This window comes from Aulostomus chinensis, chromosome 14 (assembly GCF_037954235.1).
Source record: "Aulostomus chinensis isolate RoL2024-O1b breed Wild chromosome 14, RoL_Achi_v1.0, whole genome shotgun sequence".
Lineage (NCBI taxonomy): Eukaryota > Metazoa > Chordata > Actinopteri > Syngnathiformes > Aulostomidae > Aulostomus > Aulostomus chinensis.
Genome location: NC_141333.1, coordinates 9,155,128 through 9,168,937, shown reverse-complemented (window position 1 = coordinate 9,168,937; position 13,810 = coordinate 9,155,128). Strand labels below are relative to the sequence as shown.

At 41.8% G+C, this 13,810-nt stretch overlaps 1 protein-coding gene across 3 annotated transcripts in view; it reads right to left on the bottom strand.

The window, feature by feature from the left end:
- The window catches only part of mast3b (microtubule associated serine/threonine kinase 3b), a 34,487-nt gene that overhangs the window by 10,475 nt on the left and 10,202 nt on the right, over positions 1–13,810 (bottom strand). For 2 of the 3 annotated variants that reach the window (XM_086223614.1, XM_086223616.1), the window contains 9 exons: positions 13,540–13,628; positions 11,384–11,456; positions 9,298–9,318; positions 8,874–8,952; positions 6,624–6,781; positions 5,016–5,091; positions 4,087–4,296; positions 1,887–1,988; positions 628–760 (listed from right to left, as the gene is read on the bottom strand). In XM_086223614.1, the coding sequence (XP_086079740.1) occupies positions 628–760; positions 1,887–1,988; positions 4,087–4,296; positions 5,016–5,091; positions 6,624–6,781; positions 8,874–8,952; positions 9,298–9,318; positions 11,384–11,456; positions 13,540–13,628 (941 nt within the window). The remainder of the gene's footprint in view (positions 1–627; positions 761–1,886; positions 1,989–4,086; positions 4,297–5,015; positions 5,092–6,623; positions 6,782–8,873; positions 8,953–9,297; positions 9,319–11,383; positions 11,457–13,539; positions 13,629–13,810) is intronic. The other variant, XM_086223615.1, reaches the window with a different exon arrangement.

The following is a 13,810-nucleotide window of genomic DNA, read 5'->3' as shown; positions in this document are numbered from 1 at the left end:
CAACTCCCACCCTTGAGTCCATCTGTTCTCCCACCCACCCCCCCGTCAGCAGAAGCATGGATGATGCAGGTCTACTTGAAGCTGAGTCAGACCTGGTTGAAGACTGTACACATAAACCAGGTAAAACACTTGTTGGATTGAATTTGTTTTAATATTCTGTTTAAAAAGTTCTAATAGCACAGAAACTGAGTGTAACTTCCTGATTTTTCCAGATTAACATTTTGAATTCAGACCACATTTCTTCAGGATTTCTTTTCTCAGACACAACCGCAGCCATGTTGGTTTTTTGTATTATTCCTTTTTTTGTGTACAAGAAGCTGTAATTCATAAATCCAAACGATTATTAGGTGAAACAAAATGACAAATGCCCAAACGAAAAAGAATAAATGACAGTTTGTGGCCTCAGGTTCTGGTGCCAGGACTGATTGACACTGTGCGCCACGCTGACACAGCTCATCCATGCTGCCATGGTGCAGCTGGTCTTATATTCAACTCAAGAAGATAACTTAATAATATTCTGCCACTACAACACTGAGGTCAAAATGAAGCCGCAGGGACACTTTCATCTCAGTTTTAATTGGATTTACTGTTTTGTCTTTTTGTTTTTCTGGCACACATTTTCTTTACCATCTAATGGATCCCGCGTCAGGCCCAGCTGGCTAATGATGTATCGAGGGATATCCGTCTTGATTCCCTGGCCGACTTTGGCGTGACCCTCTGCCGCTTCCAGCAGGTGGTAGAACTCTTCCGGATCAAACTCCTGTGAACAGCATGACAGTGGCATTTGTGTGGGCCGACTTATGTTGATGTCTTGCTTGAATGAATTCAAAGCAGGAAAAAAGTCTTCCAATAATCCTGCTAATCAAGGTCATCAATGAAAATATGCAACTCTGCCGTCCTTGACTAGAAGAGGAGAAAGTGTGTCAAGTCAAAGGAAGGCAGCATGAGAATATCTCTGATGTGTAGAGCCAGCAACTTAATAGCACCTACAAGCAGACTTGGTGAATTTAAAACAAATCAAAGAAATATTATTTCTTTTTAAACTTCTAAAAATCCAAAGTGTTTGTAGCCAGTGATTTTTGAGGGACGTTGAAGGGATGGTTTATCTTTGGCAGTTTAATGATGTGTTGACAAGAGTTGCTGAATGTGGGGATTACTTGTCGTTTCATTACATCTGCATTCAAAGGTACAAAGACAAAATTAAAAAAAAAAAGTGTATGTCATTTAAAGGGACTTTGGCTCTTGTACTGCGTCCTCTGGTAAGTATTGAGTGAGGTTTATCCAACAATGAATCCATATTTAAGAAAGTTGTGCAACATTTTGAATACTGTAGAGCCTTATTTTCTCCCACCAGGAGAAACTGGATGTACTGGGGTGCATCCCAGAGGACAGGCTGCAGCTCTGTTCTACTCTGGTGCCTTGGTTAGACATGTGGGGAGAGATCTAATCAGAGGAACAGAAGGGGTGGGTCTTCCCAACATTGCAGATGGGTGTATTTTTGATGGAAGATTTTAATAGGATACTTAAGATTTTCTTGGCGGTCGGTTTGGGAATTCTGGATACTCTGAGGGTTTGAGATGTTTGCTATTGTTAATGGAATTCAGGTTGCGATGCTCAAAGCATGATCAAAATGCAGATTTGACAAATGTCTCAAGTTTTAGTTGGGAAATTTACCCTGTTGGAGACAATGCCCTTAAATGTGTGTGTGTGTGTGAAAATGTCTTCTTTAATAAATGTTCTTCCTGATCGGGTGAAACACATCCAATATCTCAAAGAGAATAAAGGTCAGAATCTATTTTCAGACCCTCTTCAAGATGAACTGCCTTAGCCATTTCAATCAAAGTCATCTAGTTTTCAATTAGGAGGAGATTTCCTCCTGGGCTTACCAGACACTCGAGGAGGCGAGCAGGTCGAGAGATTATGATGAGGATCTTCCTCACGAGCTGGATGATGATGGCAACCTCCTCGCTTTCAGAGCGCTCATAGGCCTGGGAAACAGCAGGGGTACAGGGACACACAAAGACAACAACAAAAAAAGATGTCAAGTTTATTCATGCAGTGCTCTTAGCCAGCTGGCGAACAAGACAGATGAAAACAAATAAAATAAAATCTTGATTTTGTTTTGGAAAAAGAGAAATGAATCTAATGGGACTGACGATAATATTTCCAAGTGCATAACAGACTCAAAGCTTTTTTTAAAAAAATCTATTCTTATCTTTTATTCTGAAATAGCGATGCTCTGTGTAAACTAGGAATACGACAAACACATCAGACACAGTGTGTTCCAAACAGATGGGTATGGCATTAAGAGAAATATCAAAACAGATGCTGGCAGACAGATATGCGCCAGATAATAAGTTGCTTTAAACCAAATGCAATTATTAGAATAATAAGTGGGTAGGTGGGTGGAGTTTGAGTGAGTCATCGGTGGCATTTCTTCTTGACGGCTGCACTGACGGTCTGTGATGGTGTTAAAGAGATTGCATGGTATTTGTATTAATGTCCCAGTCATCTGGTGAATGAAGCAGCTGAGTTTAGCACAGTATGGGCTAAACATGTCCTCTGGAAAATACAGTGATGAAACCACCAAGTTGTTCCCTCTAACAGTGCTTAATTACTATGTGTTGCATCGTGCAGCATGTATAAGAAGCCTATAAATAAAGCAAAGTCATTTAAATACAGCCCCACGTTAGTTCTGTTTCCTTACTGATCTTCTGGAAGAGGGAAAAACAACAAATGATTAACATCCAGAATTACCATTTTCTGTTGGTAGATTTTACAATTGTTGTTCCAAAAAATACAATATAGAGTATAGTGACCAAAATGTTAAAAAACAAAACAAAACAAACCATGCCTTCGTGTGAGTTCATCTAAGCGCTGTTTTATACCCAAAATGTGTTTGCTCCCATCTGAATCAATGAGTGTCAACTTTCCCTCTTGTCAGAAATCCCCTTAATACAAACCATGCAGGGTGGCGGTAATGCACCGCAAAATAGATCTGAAGAAGAATGTGATAACATTTGCTGTTAATTGAGCGGACGTGGCAAGGGCAGGAGCAAGAGAGTAAAGAAGGAACGAGGTCTGGTGTTTGGACTTCGGCATATTTTTCATGAATCTTTTACTTTTATCTTCTTGGCAAGCTGCTACAATTTGGATGCCACCTCTTCCACAAGGTCTTGTTCCGACTGCCTGGTCCACTTGTGGTGCGCACCTGAGTACGAGAGCTGTGTGGCACACAGCCGATGGAACGCCTGGAGACCGAAATGGCCTCAGTGTGAACAACACAAAGTAGGTGTTGAAGTAACTCACACTCGGTTCACACTTGTTCTCAAATCCAATGTGAAGGACACAGTGTGTTACACTGAGAAAGACAATGCACACTGATAGTTATATCAGTTTTGACAGCCACTTCCCGTCTCTGTATTGTCCAAGTTATTTGTCAACCAAACTGTAGGAAATGGGGTGACTTCTTATCCCTTGAATTAGATTTTGTTTCTCAAGGTGATGCTCTGAAACTGTATGGTAACAAGTAGAAATGTGTTTCAAACGACATAATTTATCGAGCGTAAAAACTAAAAAGTCCTCTAATCCCTGCGTACACAAAGTAAGTCTACAGTTTGTGTTTGTGTGAGTGAGAGACAGCATTTGTTCCATAGCACGGGAACAGACTTATCAGTTCAGCTGGAGGTACAGCAAGTCGGCCATGCCTTCTGTCTGACAGCATGCAGAGCAACAGGGAGAGAGGTTGCTATAGAAACTACCATTTTATCCACACAGATAAAATCCTGTGACAAAAGTACCACTTGCCACCACTGACAATGTCCATGACCAGATCTATTGTGTGTGTGCCTTTGGCTATCAGACGATTATTGAGCGATGTGTTTGACTGCATTACCCATCAATGTCCTTTCATAACGTCATTACAGCCAAGCGGCCAGTTGATGAGGTCAGCTGTACGATCTTATTAGCTGTTGCTTGCAATTACGCCATAAATTTCATTTCTTTTATTTGTCCTCTGCGGAGCCCTTCTATTCTCAAGCAGACCCCCTGCTGTCCCTAAAAACCCAGCCAAGGCTGTGTCCAAACCTCATGAAGCAGCTTCTCCAGCTTCTCTTGTAGTTCAGCGAAGTAGCGGGACGTAACCAGGCCTTTCTGGGACTTCTCCAGACAGTCTCTGACCAGCTCCACCAACTGGTGCTGGATGAAGCCCAGCAACCCGTCAGCCAGCGGGAGGGAGCTGTCTGGAGAGTAGTGGGTGACAATATCCAACAAGCGCTCCTCCATCTGGGCTGTGGCCTGCAGGGAAAACAGCCGTGCAAGTGCAAACACACACGCGCACCCACACAGACGAACACACGCACGCACGCACGCACACAAATTATGAGTTTTTATTTCCTGCAGCACTACATGGGTGTAACATATCTGTGGGTGGATTCATATGGTTGTTGCTCATTTCGCAATTACATGCCATTTTCTGACATTTAAGAGTTTCAAGATCAGGTTTAGCTTCAAGACACCTCAAATTTGAACCTGTTTTCACCATCTGTGGATTAACAGTTTAATTTGATTCGTTAAAGGTCCAGTGTGTAGGATTTAGAGGGGTAGGAATGGAACTCGATTGTCAAATATCTTTTCACTTTTGCTGTCACTGCCTGAAAATGAGAATCACTTTGTTTTTGTTGGTCTGAGTCTGTAAACTGAAGGGCGATATCAGTTACACTTCCCCATAGGGTTCCTGTTTACAGCAACTGAAGTGTGTCTGATACAATCTATTCTGTTAGACTTAAGACTCTGCAATCCAGCACTTCTTCATGAAGTTTGGGGACTTTACTCACATCGAAGTGAACAATAATTCCTTTTTTCCAAATTGTGTTTTGAGCAAGGAATGTCCAGTTTGAACCAATAGTTTAAGTTTATCATATTCTGAATAACACTCCCTGGTCCTGGCAAACAATTTTCATTTGCATAAATACGGCTTTTTCATGAATCCAGTTCTACAGAATCCTACTGCTTACCTTTGGAAATCGTTCCCTGTAAACATGGTTCATCATGACTATCTCATTATCAAACGAGACACTTGATCTCCCAGGGCTGCAAGAGAGAAAAAAGAGCAGATTAGCATGTTTAAATTAATGGACTTTTTTTTATGTTGACAAATACACAGCAAATGCAACTACCCTGTGAATCACTACACCACTACACCAGGACATAGCAGGGACGGGTTACGTCATCAAGGCCATCACAGTTATCTGACTGCAAGTCTACTCAGTTCAGCCTAACACATGAACTCTAAATTCCTAGGTTGATTGAAACAGTTTTTTTGTTTGTTTTCTTTTTAGGTCATCATCTTTAATCCTTAAGCTTTAACCCGCCAAAAGCAAAACTGTGAGACAACATTCATTTTCATAAGCTCTTTAGGCTTTTAAAGCCGCGATCAGGCTGGATTTCACTGTCAGGTTTGGATGTTTCTCTAAATGTGTCCGTACGTAAAAGCAGAGGTTACTCCTGGCCAAACAGCGTGAATCACCACCATAACAGTTACTCATCTACTGCAACACCTCTTCAGCATTCAGCAGATGAGACTGGTGTTTCTGCTTGATGAAGCTTCAAGCTGAACAGATGGAAAGGAAACCTATCACATGCAAACATCTTTCCTGAGCTTTTTTGTTGACATGAAAGCCTGCTCTGTCAGATTGGATGGCGGCTGCCCAACACACATTGCTGTAGCTCGCCATGGCTCCCTGCATCAGAGCCCCCACCCCTCCGGAGCCCACCCGCCCCCTTAACCACCCCCACCCTTGACTGCAGTTCAGCAGCTAGATCCCTTAGGCGCTCTGTTAGCTAGCACACCCTCGCACGGCACACCATAGTGCCAGAACACAGAGCACTCCGGCATCGCACAAACAGCACAGAGCTCAGCCAACAGACAAAAGTTGTCAAAAATCATGCAGTTATGCAGTGAGATCTCCACCTGCGTGTTGGCCAGCCTGTACGCCTAATCAATCAGAGCCACCAAATGTTATGTTTGTTTATGAGTTGGTCTTAGTTACACCACGCACAGACATCCTTCAATCAGTTAATTGAAATTGCTGCCTCCCACTAGAGAGGTACTTAATCCATCGAGGGGGGATTACGGGGTTTAATCTGTGTCTGTATACACCATTTATTTATTGGCAAGTTAAGAAATTACATAAAAACAGATGCTAACACAAGGTTCGCTTGAAAATGTAGAGTAACCTGAAGTATAATATGAACATACTTTCATTTTTTTTTTTTTTAATAAAGAGAGTCAAAAGGAGGCACTTTGTGAGCTGGTGGACAAGGTGAGACTTCAGTCATTGCTGAAGGTTTCTGTAGTCAGCTTTCATCTGTGTATTTTTGTGCATATTTTGATGTTTCGCTTTAGAGGAGGTTGATGGAAACTGTAAGCCCCCCAACCCTCCCCTAGTTTCACAAAACTATCTTTATGATTGCTATTGCCAGGTAACAACAACAGTCATTTCGCATTTTTGAGAGGATGGATTTTTTTATAAGCTGCACTCCAGCTTCTTAACAACCTGATTTCTGCAACATTTTAGATGGCAAGCAGCATTTTAATACGAGGTGCATTCAAGAGCAGCTACCTGAGGCTCCGGGACCGAGGTCGTATGATGGTCGAGGGCCGCCCATCCTCATCGGTGATACTGTCTGTGCTGCGGAAGTGTTTGAAAAGGAAGTGCAGCTCATCTTGCGTTGGCTGATACGGAAGCTGGTGAAGGCGCTCCTGGGAGGACGAGGAAGACTGTAGACAAAGAGGCAGACGGATTCCCGCTTCATATTTATCAATTCATGGCTGGAAATCAACTTGTAATCGGGAAATCTTTTAATTTACCCAGCCACAATAATAATTTCCTCAGCCAACTTTATGTAACACTTTAGAAAGAGTGAATGTGTTGGTTATGTGGATGACAACACTGACACAATGTCAAAAGGATCGTTTGGCCTTCTGTAGAGCTGATTATGACACTGCTGCTAGTGCTAATGCATGACGAGAGGAAACATTCTTCAAAGTGGAACTGTGTTGAATGACACAATGAGGAAATGCAGTGAAAGCATTTGCTTTAAAATGGTTTTGTGAATTTATGACAACATGTAATCAGATATCGTGCAATATGTGTATTTTAAAAAAGTATCAAGAGACAAAAACTTGGAAGAATGAGCCAAAACCCCAATTGAAGCCATGTGTTACACTTCTCAGAAAGACTGAACTGTCTGGTTACCAAAGCAGATGGTTAGCGATGACAACACAGAACACCAAAGTAATATTTAAACTGCTAAATGATGAATGTGTTTTTTTTTTAAACTACTTCCTTGTACATTGAAGATGCGGTTACTCTTTCTTTTTGATGTGCATCTCTTTGTTAGAAGAGCCTCTACCACTAAAAACCATAAACATGTGTCCAGACATGTTAGGTGAAGAGAAAAGCGAACTCCCAAGCAACCGTTTAATAGCAAGATGAGCTACACAGATAAAGAATACCGGTCAACTGGTGGGAAATGACTTTTTTTTTTTTTTTAAGTGATGATGTAAATAACAGCACATCACTGCAGAGGCATCATTATGTACACAATTAGGTTACTGAGACACTGGGTAAACTATTTTCAAACGGAGCAGGATGCGCTGTACATTTCTGGCAGTCTGTTTCATTTTTCAGACACTGTTTCCTAAAAAGAGGAGCCAAGAGAGGGGTGATCTGTGAAGCCAGTATAAAGAAGCAGTGAGGCCCAATGAAGAGCCCTTTTGTCCCCACTGAGCTTTAGGCCTGTGCCAGGGTCCACCAGTAACCTTCCTTATAATAGCAGCACATAGCAGACGGTCACTGCTGACTCAACTTCAGTACCGCCAGCTTTACTTAAAGCCCACGGATCGAAACTTCTTCTACATTCTGTGAATTTAGATACTTTTTCCACAGTAAGAAAGAAAATGGTGAGTTCCTTTATTAAGCCATGTTATATAATTCCCAAGTCAAAGGTTAAATCATAAAAAATGTGTACAGTCACATGAGCAGATACAGTTGAGCTGTCGTCCCAGAGAGCATCAAACGGGGAAAAAAAGATTTACGTCGACCAGAGAACTCGATAGTGCAGAATTTCTTCCAGTTAACCTTTTGCATCACACACACCACTCTAGTTAGCGAGCGGCGTGCCTGTCAAACAGTGGACTTAGACTCAAAGATTAAATAAAAACTGACAACTCCAAAAGATTAGAAGGGATCAATTTTCACTTATCATCCCTCCGGAAATGTGTTTTTTTTTTTGGATACCTCCTCCGATCACGCACCGTTCATCTTAAAAACCTCATCAGAACATATGCAGAACTCCAAGTTAAATTGTGGATCAACTGAAGTATTCACAAGGGTTCAAAAACCTAGTAACCAAGTAAATGTTAGTCTGATTTTGAAAAGAACAACTTCAGTCAGACCAGTGTGTTTTACAGCATTTAAAAAAACATTTTTTTTAGCCTTTTTTGCATCTTTCATATGTACTGAATGATGATGTGATGAGGTTGTGTGGAAAATCCCATCATAAAATATTAATCTGACAGTGAACACAGCAAGGGTGCACCCCCGCTCTCCCAGCCCGTCATTAAACATGCACACGCACGGGTGTACACGTATACACAGACTGTGTATATTACTTCAAACACAGACAGAGAGTGACTCATTCAAGCAGATGATGGAGGAAAACAATTAGCAGTTTGTCATCTCAGACTTGGCATTCATTTTCCCTTGTTGCATAATCTAAATGTGCTATTTGGGCTGAGTGAGGTGTTAGAACTGCCTGGCCGCCGTGTATCAACCGAGACCATCGTGCCGTATTTTGAGATAACTTACTGAGACAGTGGAGCTTGGCGGATTGGTTCCGTAACCAGACGAGGGTAGGGATGCCAGGGACCATCTCCGGCCCTCAGCTCTGAGAGAAACAGACATGCATGTTACTTAAGCCTCAACAGACTAGGCACTTGTTAGCATGTAAAACTTCTTACATAACACATGGTGGTGTCCTCTGACTACCAAGAGCATGTAATTATTTTTTCCTCTCTGCATCACATAACTGGGTTGTTTGTGTCATCACTTGATTCATAGCATCCCTTTAGTATTTTGCCAAATGCAATGCTCTGGAAAACGAAGCCTTTATATAAAAGATGTTGGTTTTTTTCCCCCGGGGACAATTTTTGTAAGAAATATTTTACATAATAAAAACAAAGGTTTTAAAAGCCCAGAAGACATGGAGCAAGAATATAATAAGAAAAGCTACCTGTCAGCACGAGCCAAGTGACTGAGGCAAGCAAAGAGAAAGAGAAGAGCAAAGAAAGAGTTTAGAGAACCTTGCAGAAATGATCCCATGACCCCTGGCATTCATCTGAGGGATGTATACTGACAACGTTGGCTTCCTTGCCAGTTTGCATTTGCCCAGACACAATGAGTAGAGCAAACAAAATTAACATGAGGATAGATTTTACATAACGGATGCAAATCTTCTTTTCAAGGCAGGATCTTGTTACTCTGCTATCTACTGTTTTGGATTTTGGAAAAAAAAATAAAATAAAGACATAAAACCATATGTCAAACAAAATGTGGGTGAAATATTGTTAGAATAATTTGCATGTTGTTTGCAACTGGAGAAAACAAAGGAGTTACTACGTAAATCATCACCACAGGAAAGCCCTGGTTGAACCAAAGCGTCACTGCAGCCTGAAGTTTGTGTAGCTTGGTCGCAAAGGAAAACCTGCACACATTCATCCATCTGAGGCGGTGGGAAAGCTGCAGCTGTCAAAATGTGCACTTGAGCAACATTTATCAACAATGGCCGACTCCTATTATTTCTTGTAATTACATCTCTGAATTATTAACTTCTGAACAAGTTACCAAAAGGGGCCACTCATAATAAAACTAAGAACATTGTAATGCATTACAATAAACACAGTAGGAAAGACGATAACATGGCAGTAAAAATATGCTTTTGAACAAGCGAACAATTAGTTCATTGGTCCGTCGACAGGAAATTATTTATCAGGGGGACAAAAATGCAAGAACTCTAATGCATAACTCAATATATCTGATGTGCTTCTGCTTTGTTGACAGGCTGTGAGGGGTCAGCAAGTACCTTCCGTCATGTCACATGATGGCTGCAGCAGGCAAGAGTGAAAGCAAACACACACACACGCACAATCTTGAAATATGCGCCTTGCATTAAAAGTATTCATAATTCTTTTTTAATGACCGTTTACGTTTTTTGGGTTGAGAAATAATGTTTCAAAGAAGAATTGTGATATCAGTGAATACTTGGGACAAATTAAAGAAATGCTAGTTTTTTTCATAGCTGGGGGGGGGGGGGGGGGGGGCTTCTAAAATGCCTGCGGTTTTGTAATTGATGCTTAAAAAAGATTTTTCAGGCTTGAATCTGTCCTGATTCAGGTTGAAGCCCCTGAACTGCTCAGGAGTTTTTAACAACTGCTCTGAGGCGTCTCCAAGGTGCCATCTCACTTATAGCCTCTCTTGTAGGCTACACATGCCTGGAGCAAAGGAAGTGTGTTGCCATGGGAACGGGGTTGAATGATGTGTGAGTCGGCTTCAGGGTACCCTCCATCTAACTGCAGCACACTCATCCTGCCGCCGAGGAGTCGGCTATAAGAAGACCACGCAGAGGTTGAAGGTGTGAACGCTACAGGCTGAGTCAGCCTCAATCACCTTGCTGCCGTCTGCCTCTGTCCCAACACACACACACACACACACACACAAACACACACACAGACGGACTCTCAGGATACCCTCAGCGTGATCACACATAATATCTTTTCATTTAGTGTTTGGTTTTTTTTAACTCATTTAAATTTGATTCATTTAAGTTCACACTTTTAAATTGCATATATCCAGTGTGTGTAAACAAGAGCCACATGGAGCAGGACCTTTTGTTCTGACAATCTAAAAACTGGAATCTTGCCGGAGGTCAAAAAGTCAAATCACAACCTTTTACCTGTTACCTATTTACTTGCTGCCTTGTGTCACATAAGACCTTAAAGTAAGTATATCCCCATCTACTTTGAACTTGCAGATTTATCCAACTTTTATGTAAAACATAGATTAATTATTAAGAAAAGCAAAGTGCTAGTGGGTTGGTATGTTCCACTCTTAACAGGTCAACAAGCACACAGCAGCTAAAGGTGTATGAAAAATTCTCAATGTTAGTGTTTTAATAACTGTTCAACTGGAATGCAAGGCAAGTTGCATCATGTATCATTATTTCAAACCTTTTTTTTTCCACCTTTGGCAACCTTTAAACAAAACAAAGAATATTCATGACTCTGGGGGAAAAATAATTCAAGAGAGCAACTCTGACATACCTCCGGGCGAATGGAAAGTTGAGGCAGGCACTGGTCGAGGCATTGCGAGGGCTGTCTAGAGGGCTGCTTGCAGCTGAAAGACAAAATCACTTATGAGCAGTATTCACACCTGAAATAATAAATAAGGAAACTGAACTAAATTTAAGACAATCGGCAACATGGTTGCAGTTACAAGTGGAAATGTTCCAAAAAGGAAAATGACTTCATGTCTTTGCAGGGACCCTCAATCATCGAATAACCCAGTGGCATTAACAAGCCCCGCCAATGTATCATCTAGCTATTATGTTTCCAAACAATCAGCACCTATCTATGAATAGCCTTAATTGGTTTGGGGGGGGGGGGGGTCCTCTCACCAGAGCCTGGGGCTTTCGGTGCACTAGAGAGTCTTGGTCGAGGACCAATTCAGACACAACAGAGCTCACCAATTAGAGGCCGATTGCTTGCTGTCATTAGATAAGCCTCAGCAGATTGAGCTCAAAATGGGACACATCAACATACTGCTGCTATGAGGAGCTCTTGACTCCAACTCTTTCCATTGCGTGCAGCTGTTTCACAGCATTATGGGATGGTTGGATCTACACCGACCATTTATAACTTCATGCACCCCCAGATTATCTCAACACCAATCCAAATATTCGACAGACAGCAGCCAGATGGGAAACAAATTACAAGGTGTTTGCTTATTCAATTTTGTGATCATAAAAAAATGATAATTTCATGATATATCAACCTTAACACAGATCCCTTGGTTGAGTATTTAATGTCAGCCCCTCCCTCACATTGACAAAATCTTGCAATGATGCAAGAATTTCTGATTCAGGGAATCGGGACCAAGGAGTCCGGTTTGATTGAACCTGCAAGGGGGACAGACTCTCTCCAGCTGAGCTCTAAGGTTCCTTTGAGTTTGAAAGAGTCAGGACTTTGGTCCATAGCAGCGCCCTGTGAACTCTGCGTGAGATGCACACTACTTAACTGAAGTTTCCAGCCACAAACATTTGCTGCACGTCATAACATGCTCTCCCTCAGCAATTTGGACAATAGCGTTGAAGGAAATATAATAACTTGATTAATTCTTTCATGGAGACTGTGACTCTGAGATAAAGTTGATTAATCTTGTAGTGTGTTAGCGTAGTGTTTGTGTGTGTGTGTGTATGGGGAGGCAAGTTGCCCTGAAGCTTACAAACAGCCATAGGAGCTGGTAATCTGGCAACTACATGGCAACGCTGGTCTACTGCTGTATGTGCTCATTACTGGGTGTTTGGTCAGCTGAGAATACCACCATTTAAACTTGAGTGATACCAAAAAGCACCTGTATCACCAAAGTGATTTCTCCCAACTGAAAGCGCCCACCTGGAAGCGTTTGAGGTGCAGCATTTGATTGCTATGAGACGGAATGTAAGCACAAGTAAAAATATCTACACAATATCCATCCTCCTGTCCTTAATCTGTGTGAAATAAAGACGCTTTTGGTGGATGCAGGATCTTAGAAACCAGCATGTGCCAAGATGTTGGCAGTCATAAATGAGATGCAAGGAGACTGAAGAGAAACAGACTGTGTGTAAAAGAACAAGCAGTTCCTTTCCCCTAGAGAGCAGATGAGGTGTCAGCAACACGATGCCTAAAGCTGATGCTCAAATCGAGCCGACTCAAACAAACACGCAGATGAGCTCTGAGGAGTGGGGCTTGCTCCAGTTGCAAGAACTGGTACTGGACTGGTTGAACCACTAACCACCTGCTGCCACCAACACGTCTGACAGCTCATTCTGTGTGACAAGACAACTGCTGTAAAACAATGTTTGTGTAGACAAACCAGAAAACACCCCCCCCCCACACACACACACACACACACACATACTCTGCAAGCTTTGTTATAATGACAGCAGTTATTTACTCCTTGGTCTCAGTGCTTGTGAGGTGTTACATTAATAACAGGTTCTGCATGAAGAGTGTTGAATATGCCTAATCAGCCATTTATTTACACTCTTTGTAACCCTTATTGTAAATTGGGGAACGTGCTGCAACATGTACAGTTAGCAGTTAACTTAGTGTTAATTAAGTAGTTAACATACTCTCGATTTAACAACAGTTACTGGGAAGTATATTTTTGTGACGTTGCTTCTAAAGTTACAACATTAGCGACGGTTCCTGGATCTTACCAGTGTGGAGTGAGAGTGGGGAGAGAGGTCGGGACAGCGTGGGCGACGGAGTTCCAACACCGAGGCTCTTCCTGTTACTGCTGCGACAGCTGGAGCACAAAGAAGCCAGAAGAGAGATCAACAAGCTGCAGCACCCTCTTCTACATCAACATTATCACTTAGAATCACTAGATCTTTGCTGCAAGAGTGTAATGGCAGGAGAGGTTTCTGATTGATGAAACAACACTTGGTGTGTCAGTTCTCCAGAAAATTGCTTTTCATGTGTTATAAA